This window comes from Limulus polyphemus, unplaced genomic scaffold (genome assembly GCF_000517525.1).
Source record: "Limulus polyphemus unplaced genomic scaffold, Limulus_polyphemus-2.1.2 Scaffold1742, whole genome shotgun sequence".
In the NCBI taxonomy this organism is placed as follows: domain Eukaryota; kingdom Metazoa; phylum Arthropoda; class Merostomata; order Xiphosura; family Limulidae; genus Limulus; species Limulus polyphemus.
Genome location: NW_013667352.1, coordinates 101299 through 113318, shown reverse-complemented (window position 1 = coordinate 113318; position 12020 = coordinate 101299). Strand labels below are relative to the sequence as shown.

Sequence of the window (12020 nt, the reverse complement as noted above, 5' to 3'; positions counted from 1 at the left end):
CTCAGTGTGTGGTTGTTTGCTATGTACCATGTAATAATACGGATAAGTTTCTCAGTATGTGGTTGTTTGCTATGTACCAGGTAATAATATGGATAAGTTTCTCAGTGTGTGGTTGTTTGCTATGTACCATGTAATAATACGGATAAGTTTCTCAGTGTGTGGTTGTTTGCTATGTACCATGTAATAATACGGATAAGTTTCTCAGTGTGTGGTTGTTTGCTATGTACCATGTAATAATACGGATAAGTTTCTTAGTGTGAGGCTGCTTTATGTGTACTTACTCTATATTATTTTCTAAAAGGTGTGTACGTAATGTTTATCACTATCACTTGGAAGTATTTTCAATGGCGCTTGCCACTCGATCAAATTACCTACAGTTCAGTATATTCTCTTGCTCACATACGAATATACGTAAATTCCAATTAATTAGCCTTTTTATGCAAACATAACTCGTCATGCGTGACCCATTCTTAGCGTGATGTAATGTGGATGTAAAGATTTGCTTCCGGTTGCCACAAAGAAAAAAAAAACAACAAAAAAAAACACACTAAGAAACAATTTTGTTCCAAAACTTGACAGTGGATGCTTTTCCTGACTGACGGTGAAATCTCGTTATTCGATTAAAATAGTTCGATACTTGGGGGTGGGTGCTGTTGACTAGCTGCCATCATTTCGGTCTATTAAGGTCAGTATTTGGGACGGTTAGCCCAGATAGCCCATGTGTAGCTTTGTGCAAATATCCGAAACAAGCCGAACAAACAAAATGTATAATTTTTAAATCATGATGAACGGCACGTGTATGAATGTTTTTAATACTGGGTCAGTAAATATTTGGTATGGTGATATTATATTCAATGCTAGACATAGAGAGGGCGTTTTGTTTTGTTGAGACATGAGTAAATTTGTGTTTAAATACTGGGGCAATAAATGTTTGGTATGGTGATATTATATTCAATGCTAGACATAGAGAGGGCGTTTTGTTAAGACATGAGTAAATTTGTGTTTATAATACTGGGGCAATAAATGTTTGGTATGGTGATATTACATCCAATGCTATACATAAAGAGGGCGTTTTGTTTTGTTAAGATATGAGTAAATTTGTGTTTATAATACTGGGGCAATACATGTTTGGTATGGTGATATTACATTCAATGCTAGACATAGAGAGGCGTTCGTTTTGTTTTGACGTTGGTAAACTCGTGTTTATAATACTAATAACACATATGAGTTTAGTTTGTGGTTTTTTGTCAAGATTTAGTCGATATTCTATTTTAAGGAATGCACGTAGTATTTCTTCTTCACGTATTTATAAACGCTATTGTCCTTTAAAACAAGTTTGATTGGCGAATTATAAAAAAATTCAAAGACATTTGAACTTTCACCAGCAACAAATCAAATGTAAAACTTATCAAAATGAAATGAGTATTGGCTTGAGATAATGCAACAGCTGTTAATACTACTTAATGAACAAAACCTTAGCACTTCGGTAATCCACAAGTACAAGTTGTCGGAAGATTTACGTAAATTATAATTTGGAGTGCTTAACATTCTTTTCACTAACTGAAGCAAATATCTTATGATCAAAATATGAGATCTAGCTCTATAGTCTCAGGACAAAGTTGGGGTGTAATAATACGTTTTTATTATATTTGGAGTTATTTCATTCTCTGTTGTGTTTGAACTGAGGAGGAACGGAGAGAAATACTGTTCTCCATGTTAATATAAAACAAAGCAAAGCAGAAACTTTGTCTATCAAATGCTTGACTACGAGAATATTCACCCATGAATAGATTTCACGAGTTCTCCTTGTTACCTTTTTCCAACTCGAGTGCTGATTCTCTGTAGATATCAAAGAGTGTGTTTTCTGATAGCAAAGCCACGTCGGGCTATCTGCTGTGTCCACCGAGAGAAATCGAACCCCTGATTTTAGCATTATAAGTCCGAAGACTTACCACTTTCCCACAGAAGGACAGATACCAAAGAGCTGCAGTTGATGTTAAGCATTTTAAAAGCTTGAGAATGATTGCAGTTAACACGGTAATTATTCAATCAAATATTAAAAAATTAAGATTATTTTAGAAAATTATTATCCGATCAATAGCTTATGCTTCACTAGCATAAGGCGTTGTATACCATAATAATTCATATATTAAGAATTAACTAGAAATATAATTTTTCAGTGCTTTACAAGAGTGTTCTCTTTCTTTCTATCTTAATACAAAACGTTTTTTACACGCGATTTTAATTTTATTCCGAAGCACAAACACATATACTCACATACAAGAAAGTGTATGATTGATAGGTAAGGACCTGTGTTGCTGACCAAGTAATAAGAATAGATTAACTGAAATTCGACCCAACTTTTACAACGTCAGGAATAGAAAAAAACGCATGCGAATAATTAAGCTTCCAATATCATTTTGGAATTCTAATACGGGATAAAACAGCGAAGAATCATAGTTTTGTACTTACTGCTAATGAGATTATACTGAAAGCTAGAAATGATATATCTGATTAGCTACAAAAAAAGAAATGAACACCATCTGCGATCCCATGTGAACAGTAATGTAATAAAACGTTCCTCATGCCCAGCTTACTTTGTTACATTGATCTAGTGGTCTTTATCGTCCAAGTATCAGTGCTGATTGCTTCTGTCACGTGCGCACTTTTCCCTCTCCGGGCATCTACGCAAGGTATCTTTGCTCAAATACCATAAACAATGAGCTAACGGATCAAAAATTCGTTGTTGCTTTTCCCTTTTTTATTACATGTTCTAATAAATCGTATGGGGAAGAAGTATTGTAAAAACTATGTAGTAATTCTGGTGAGAGAGTAATGTAGATAACCGCCAAGAAGATGATTGAAAATAGTTAACTCTGTCATAAGCACAATGGGTAGTTATCATTTATAAGCGTTCTTAGTAACGATATAAGTGCCAGTTTTTTCTCTGTTAATTTATTTTAAAAATGTTGCATACAATTAAAATAGAAAATAGCCGAACAGTGATTGCACATTCTGGAAATGAGACACTTTAGAAGTTATAAATACATATGTTGGGTTCACTACATTATCTCCGGGAGGCAACTCTTCCCCTCGAAACTTGCTTTCTCTCAGAGATTGATAAATAGCTTAGGCTTTAAATATTGCTGGCCAATATTTAATCGATAGTATTACCCATGACATACAACTCTGATGTATCAGTTATCCGTGTACTATCGTTTAAACCTAAGTTATTTCTTAGCCTTAAAACAGTGTTAGAGTAATTCTCATAGGAATTTCAAAATTATCTTCAATAAAATTTGTTCAACACATTATGCTTTTTTCTACTAAATTCAAAATGTACTTTTTCGTATTTGAACTTAACTGACCTGTTTAGCAGAAACTATTACTTTTACCTAACCTGCTGAATTGGAGGTGATCTTCTGCTGGATTAAAAAACCTTCATCTTGTAAAACTTAGGATGATTGAACTTAAATAAAAGCATACAGTATTTATTATTTCGAAACACTGGAGTAATAAAATTTTATAACTTAATGATGCTAGAAATAACGTACCCAACATAAGTGCTTTTAGTATGTTTAGGAACCATACTAATTAGGGTATACAGAAATGTCAAACACTTTCTGTGGGAGATGATTCCAAAATATTAGCCTAGACAGGAACTTCTGTCTTGTTTGAAAGATGTTAGGCGAGTAAAACTTAATATGCTGTTAACCCAAATACTGACTGTAGAAAGTACAAGATTAAAAACCACTTGAAGCACTTTGTTCAAAATCAAAATAAATAAAACATGACCTCCGAATAAAGAGGTTTGGTATTTTCATAACTAAACTTCTTAAATCCAAGAGTAACATATAACTCCCCTTATTTTAAAATGTACGTTCCTGGTAAGTATTTTTTAGTAAAGTTTCAATATATGAAATATTTGTAATAAAAACATAAGCTATGTGTAATAGTGTTGCTCAGTTAGATAAGTCATACATTAAGTCAAATAAAAACGTTTCGTTTTATAAACTATGGATGATGGCCTTATAAACAGTATTACTGTCCTCTCGAATGAAATTATAATTTGAAAATGATTTTACTTTAGAATGTTACTTTTGTTTTAGATATAAATTTCAAGGACGTTCAACGTTTTCCTTAAAATATTACACTGTGTGAAAGAGCTTTTGTTGGTGGATTAAAAGAAAACAAAAAACAAAACATGAATCCTAGAAACCTCCATACCAAACTGGTACACAAATTAAGAGTATCAATGTAAGAGAAGCTGTGCAACATTTTAAAGTTAGAAAAGAATATATAAATATTAAGGATTTGATATCGAAGTCCTTTAAAAAATGTATTGTGTAATATATTTCTGGATACTTCTACAAAAGAGATGTTATTCCAGTTAAATTCATTTCGAGCACACTATAGTTGTGATATTACATGATCAGCGTTGGTTTTGGTTTGATATTTTTTACTTCACTCAAAACTCCACCCCCAGTAATTAATTCAAACTGGTTGGAGATGGAGTAAGTTTAATAACTCTACAGCATAAGAGCCTTAGAGTATACAACTTTCCACATCCTCAAGCAACATAAAATCTCTTAGCGATGATTTTTTAATGACCCAATCCAAAATAATATAAAAGTGTCTTCCATACATGAAAACCTAAAAATTGAGTGTAATATGACGTAAGGTAAAGGGAGTTTGTTTATTTGTGTTTGCTGCGAGCTACACAATTGGTTATCTATTCTGTGCTCACCGCGGTATTGAACCTCGATTTTTAGCATTCTAATCTTTCAGGCTTATCACTGAGCAACTGAAGGGCCAGCGTAGTGAGATATGCTAGTACTCACAAAATGGGTTACTTCAGTTTTCTAGTTATTTTTACTTCTGTAGCTCGGAGTTTGTAGGGTCTGGTTCTTGGGAGTGTAAGGGGCTGGGGAAATAAAGCTTGGTACAATGAAAAGCAGTAAGGTGTAACACTTGATTATTAAACCTAAATATCCATCTAAAGGTGTTACAGTAAGAAACGAACTATTCAATACATTTTACAACTACGTCTTAATTTTATTGAAAGATGGAGTTGTTTTCAACCTCAGAAAATGGACAAGTGGTACGTGTGTTCAATGTATGGAATCTCGGAGGTGGGTTGATAAAATTCGAGGTGAATAGCATGGTCAACTGGTGCATATCCCCCAGAAAGGTATAAACCTTAAAAAAACCATCGATACATTTTCAAACTGAAAAATAAAACATAGATTGGAAATTTACCTTTATTGTCTTCACCTGGTAGCTCAGCGGTAAAGCTATCGTCTTATAACGCTAAAAATCGGATTTCGAAACCTACGATGGCACAGCACAGATAGCTTATTGTGTAGTTTTGTGCTCTATCAGAAACAAATGAACAAATCCTTTATACATTTTTTACGCAATACATATAGCATTTTGTGATAGTATTCTGAAATAAAAGTACAAAGTTTTGTTAACTTTATATTTGTAAGATGATTTAGTGAAGAAGGACTTTTTTTCCGTTTCATGCTTTAAGAAGCAGAAGTAAAATTTTTACCTCCTAGACAAGCTTGTAAGAATCCTTAATCTTTAACTTTCAAAATATAATCTTGAAAAACACTCTATTTGTTCGAATTATTTTTCCCCAGATTTAATATCTTATACAACAAATTCTAATTCGGATGTTACTACACTTGAATCACAATAACTATTGTTCCAATATTCGTTACGCTGTGAACAAGCCATGCTCTGATTGGAATAGAACAAAGTAGACGACCAACTTAACCTTTTGTTTCTCACATTTATATCCAGCATCATGGTAATAAGGTAGATAAATACTGTGAGACTACAGTGACCCGTTGAAGTAGTATATCTATTATCTAAACAACTGACACCATTATATAAATAAGGACATATGAGTAATGAACAATTTTACCACATAAGTATCATTATATTACAAAGTACAACGCAGTTCGTATGTTAGGAGCAGTTTAAAAGTATAGAAAATTATTAGAGTGTTCTTTTGGTCAGTTAGGAAATAGTCTCTAATAAAACTAGTCAACACTTGAAAAACTTATTTACTGAGTTCAATGAATATTTAACAAAAACCTTGGTGTAGGAATGTCGTTGCATCTGGATATAATTAATGAAATATTAAAAACATTTTTTTCAAGTAATTGCTGAGGAAACGTAATTATTTCACAAAGAACATACAGAGTCATTTTCTTTAGCGATAGTTTACATTTTATTTTATTTTTTCAATTTTCTCACAATTTCCAGTTTTTTTTCGTTAAAGAATCGATCTAAGTACTGTTCCTGATTCACTGGTGTGTGTGCTCAGCAAAGAATAATTCCAAGTAAATGGGTTTTGATAATACAAAAATCACCAATATCTGCCTTTAACTACCCTTAACCGGAAAATAGTTGTTCATTTCGTTAAAGAATCGATCTAAGTACTGTTCCTGATTCACTGGTGTGTGTGCTCAGCAAAAAATAATTCCAAGTAAATGGGTTTTGATAATACAAAAATCACCAATATCTGCCTTTAACTACCCTTAACCGGAAAATAGTTGTTCATTTCAGAGTAATAACTTAAGACAGCATCCCGAAAAACACTGAAATCTAATTACTACCGGCTATATTAACCATGCAGAACCTTAGTTCCGTCGTGTATAAACAGATTTTATTTCGACTCGTAGTAAAGCTGATTTAGAGTTACTTTGAGACTGGAACATTATTGGTTATACAATATGCCATAACGAAGAGTTACGACTTGTGACTGAAACACAGCTGGTTCTACAACACGTTATAACAGTTATAATTTGTGGTTCTACCACATTTTAGTACATAATTATAATTTTTAACTGAAACACATAGATTCTACTACGTGTTATGATAGAGTTATAATTTGTTACTGAAACTTATAGGCTCTACCGCGAATTACAAAAGAGTTATAATTTGGACTAAAACATATAGCATCTATCACGCGCTACAACAGTCACAATTTTTGACTGAAACATAGTTGGTTCTATCACGTGTTATAATAGTTATAATTTGTGAGACTGATACAGAACTTTACCATTTGTTACACCAGAGTAGTAATTCGTAAGACTGATACGAACTTGGTACTTCCATGTATTATGACAAAGTTATAATTCGTCAGGCTGATACGTAGTTGGTTGTCCCTGTGGTGTCAGAAATATTTACAACTTGTGAAACTGATACGTAGCCAGTTTTATAAGGTGGCTTAGTTAAAATACATACTGCAGAATCCCCTGAGTTTTTGCATATTGTTTGAAAGAGCAATACGGCCTATCATATAACAGTCTAGTTCGGTGTGAAGAAATAGGTGTGGAAAAAAACAAAAATGGATTGAGTGTACGACTTAAAGGAATGAAATCAAAATTGGCGGTCAAACTGGTATATACATTTATAGTATTGATAAGAAAAACAGTGTGTCCTGCAGCAGGTTGTTTTGGCCGCACAACACTCTACCGTGTGTTAATACTACAGAACCCCGTATGCTGTAGCGTATTTTTAGAATGAGCAATGCGACCTGTTACATAAGATGAACAAGAGACGCAAATACTTTATTAATAAATCTGAAAATATATTAATATCAGCTAAGCTACATTGCTGTTCTGGCATTCTCTGCAAGATTTTATATAACACAATACAAACTGAAGCTAGTTAAAGACTTAAAAATTACAACTTTTGAGCCTGATGCACAATTAGTTCTACCGCATATTATAAAAATATTTAACTTTCTCATAAAGTGGTTCGCCACATTTCGAGTAATAAATGTAACATTTTTAGAAACAACAGTCGTTCACAAAGATCAAAGGTCAAAACCTTTGAATTAATATTTTCTTTTTGTAGTTTTTATGTAAATTAAAAAACAAACGAATACGTTTTGGAAAAAAAACGAAAATTTCGTGAAAGGAATTTAGTTTTGAAAGGAAAGAAACTTTCCTAAACTGAGGTGTTAAGGGATATTAGTATCTTCGTTTGTCCTGTCCTAAACTGGGGTGTTAAGGGATATTAGTATCTCCGTTTGTCCCGTCCTAAACTGGGGTGTTAAGGGATATTAGTATCTTCGTTTGTCCCGTCCTAAACTGGGGTGTTAAGGAATATTAGTATCTTCGTTTGTCCTGTCCTAAACTGGGGTGTTAAGGGATATTAGTATCTCCGTTTGTCCCGTCCTAAACTGGGGTGTTAAGGGATATTAGTATCTCCGTTTGTCCCGTCCTAAACTGGGGTGTTAAGGGATATTAGTATCTTCGTTTGTCCTGTCCTAAACTGGGGTGTTAAGGGATATTAGTATCTCCGTTTGTCCCGCTCGCAATAATTAATTTCTTACATTTGTGATTTTTTTAAATTTTAGCTAGAGAGGCTGGTCATGTGTTGTCTTCTGGCGATTTTAAAGTCTTGAGGTTGGAAAATGGAGAGATGAGAGAGAGGTATGTCCAAAGGGTTCCAGGACAGAGAGAAGACCAAGGCTGATGATATCTTTGAGAAGAAGAAAAGAAGCAAGACGACAAGCATTCGACAAAGCACATAATAATGATAAACTTCACGTGATTAGGTTCACAGTTTACCTGGGATCTGTAAATCCAAGTGCCTTAGGATTTGTAGTGGGGAAACGGGAGTACTCCCAGAAAACCCACTTTCACAAGATAGGCGCCGAATATTCTACCAATAAGTTTGGAGAAGTTGTGTGTTCTAGTTTAAACAAGAGAGAATCCTCAGTAGTAGCGGTACTTGAAATTATTTTAGGCAGGATTAGAGTAAGTTAATCTATGAGACATTAGACGTGGTCAAATACATCAATCGAAAGGGTTTGACCTCTTGAGTCCAAAACTGCAATTTGGTCAAGAGATGACGAAGCTATGATTTAAAATTTGTACTTGAAAAAACAAACACAAAATTCAGAGCCATTCTATGGGTCAATATGCCGTGGCTAAAAACAAACGCATCACAAGTATGAAAAATCTTGTTTTATGTTGTTTTTTATTGAAAGATCTTACCCGAACTTTCTTTCTTTTACTTCGTAGGAAATGGACTGCATAGTAAATCAAATGATGACAGTCGCTGAATACTTGGGATGGGATGTTAGTGAGCTGAAACCGGTAAGTATCAAGTTTATCTTCAATATCTATTGCATACTAAGAAGGTGATGTTGGCAAACTGAAACCGATAGTATCCGCATTAACTTTAGTGCCTATTTCATTTTTAGAAGATGATGTTTGCGAAATGAAACCGATTTTGTCAGAATTAACTTTAGTATCTGTTTCATACTTAAAGCACCATACTCACGAATTGAAACCGTTTGTTATCAACATTTACATTAGTAGTCTCTTCCATTTTTAGAAGATGATGCTTGCGAACTGAAACCGGTTGTTCTTAACATTTATGTTAGTATTTTTGTGAGTGAAAGAGAGCGTCTCCATTAAAATGGTATATTTGATTGTCATGGTGATCTGCAACTATTTAATAAATTATTCTTTTTAAACCGTTGATTTCAGCCAGCATACTTCTGGTGCGTTGTATGCATATATTTTACGTTGAATTTGTTTCAGACGTTGTCTGACTAGCCGCAGTAAATATAATCTAATCATTACTAATAAATAATTACCTCAGGGGTTTGGTTGGTTGTTGAATTTTGCACTAAGCAACTCGAAGGCTATCTGCTCTAGCTGTCCCTAATTTTGAAGTGATAAACTTGAGAGAAGACAACTATACAACACCACCTACCACCAACCGTAGGGTTACCCTCAACCAACAAAAAATGGGATTTACCATCACATTATAACACCCTCACGACTGAAAGGTAAAGCATATTCGATGACAGGATTCGATCTCGAGACGTGCATATTTTGAGTCTAGTGCTCTAACCATGAGGCCACCATGCCAGGATCCTACCACTAGAGAACGAGGCTCAGTGTTGACACTTATAAGCATAAATTTGCTCTGAAAAAACAAAACAAATATAAATATTGTATGCAGAGTTCGAGAAGATATTTAACCTTGGATAATATTCAAAAATTATCTCTTCGTTTTTACAAAGAACATCTGTGGTTCTTTTCATATAGAACTTCGTGTTTTCTAAGAACAACAAAAAAGAAGTGAAATTACATCCATACACTGGTAATTATATACCTTACTTTTATAGAATGTTTCACCTAATCAACTAAAAATATAACCAAGCGAAACAAACACGTATCTTATTGATCCCTAGCTGTTTTATTTATGAACCAACAAAACACTGATGTCTGTACTTCCGAATAAAAGAAATAAATACAATAGATAGAGTTCATATCAGCAACAGCTTCTAGCAAAGTGCATTGTGAACGTAAAAACAAAAACTTTCTATTAAAACTTAAGTGTAAACTAGACAATGGAATATTAAAATTTTATCTTGTAGAGACAGCAGTAAATAGTAATACTCTTCGTCATTATGGCCCATCATAATAGAATGTTCTCCAGCTTCAAGATTACAATGAAACGTATTAAACAAAAATTTGCGAAAAATTTAAAACGTTTAACAATAATTGTGCTATTGTGTGAGGTATATATATATATATATTTCTGGATATATGATTCACTACACACAAGAGCATTTGTAATATTTTATCGTAACAGTTACTAACATCTATGGATAACAAAAGGATAGTTTTTATCCTCACTTTCTAAGGAGAACCCGTTTCGTTTAAAGATCAAAAGAGATCGAGCAAAAGTTTTATGATTGATTAGGCCTAGAAACACCCTGGGTTTCGGCATTATCCGGATGATCAATTACTCCAGCGCAGTAACATCACCTATTGAAAAGAATAGTGCGGGGTTTATACGTTAAGGTCGAAAGTTTGTAATATTATTAAACAAACAAAGAAGATTTGAAAAATAAAAATGAGATAATTTTTTAGTGAGGACACAATATTGCATACACAGTTTAGATAAAAACACTAGTGAAAAAACTATAGTTTTTTTCTTACATACCAAATGAATCGTTGAACTCTTCAAAATGATTTATAATGATAACTTAAAACTTTATTATAGTTTATAGCTTATGGTTTTAACAGAAACAAAATTAAGCTTCTACATTAATCATTCAGGTATACTTAAAGACAGAGGAAGTTGTATGAGGATAGCAATGAGTTATTAGAAAATAAATATTCCGAAAGCAAATCTCATGGAATATAGGAGTATTACTGAAAGCTCGTATAATCTAAGCCACATCGAACCCGGAAATTACTGCGATTAAGATATAAAGCTTAAGTTTGTATAAAGTTCCTGGAAAGTTCGAGTACTGTACAAATTGTATGTGTTGAAATGTGTAAGATTTTACGGAACGTCTAGAATAACAGAAACACCAAAATGCGCTGGAAAATTTGATAAAGAATATGTTATTGCTACTCTCATCAGGCGCAGTCTATACAACTTGTCTAAGATATAATGTATTGAAATATATTTGTATTTTATTGTTATCTAGTGGTGTGTACTATTTTCATAACTTTTACTTGGAATATTTTTTATTTTGAATATTATTATCATTATTATTCAATTTTTTACTTTATAATTACGCTTATGAAAGTTCATAAACCATGAATTAATTTGCTTGGTTTAGATATATATAGTCGAGTTGTTTACTCACCACTAAAATACTTGAGGTACCCCCCCCACCCCCCCTACACACACAGTGGCACAGCGGTATGTCTACGGACTTACAATGCTAGAAACTGGGTTTCGATAACCGTGGTGGGAAGAACATAGATATGTATTGAGGTATTTGAATAACATATGACGTACCATCACTATTCATCACCAATTATTATTCAGCGGATTAGCTGGTTATTTGTTTATTTATTAATTTCTTTTATTCGCCAAAACTTGAATTTCAGTGAAGAAATAAACAGTTGATATTGAGATGAATTTGATTTCCAGTCAGACGGTCTCTTGTAGTGAAACTGAACAGTTGATATTGAGATGAATTTGATTTCCAGTCAGACGGTTTCTTGTAGTAAAAC

At 33.3% G+C, this 12020-nt stretch overlaps 1 protein-coding gene across 7 annotated transcripts in view; it reads left to right on the top strand.

Moving 5' to 3' along the window:
• The window catches only part of LOC106464787 (diacylglycerol kinase 1-like), a 160416-nt gene that overhangs the window by 98975 nt on the left and 49421 nt on the right, over window positions 1-12020 (top strand). For all 7 annotated transcript variants that reach the window (XR_002611826.1, XR_002611827.1, XR_002611825.1 and 4 more), the window contains exon 9: window positions 9051-9125. Coding sequence is in view for 4 of the 7 variants with exons in the window: in XM_022392584.1 (XP_022248292.1) it covers window positions 9051-9125 (75 nt within the window). In the remaining 3 variants the exon portion in view is untranslated. The remainder of the gene's footprint in view (window positions 1-9050; window positions 9126-12020) is intronic.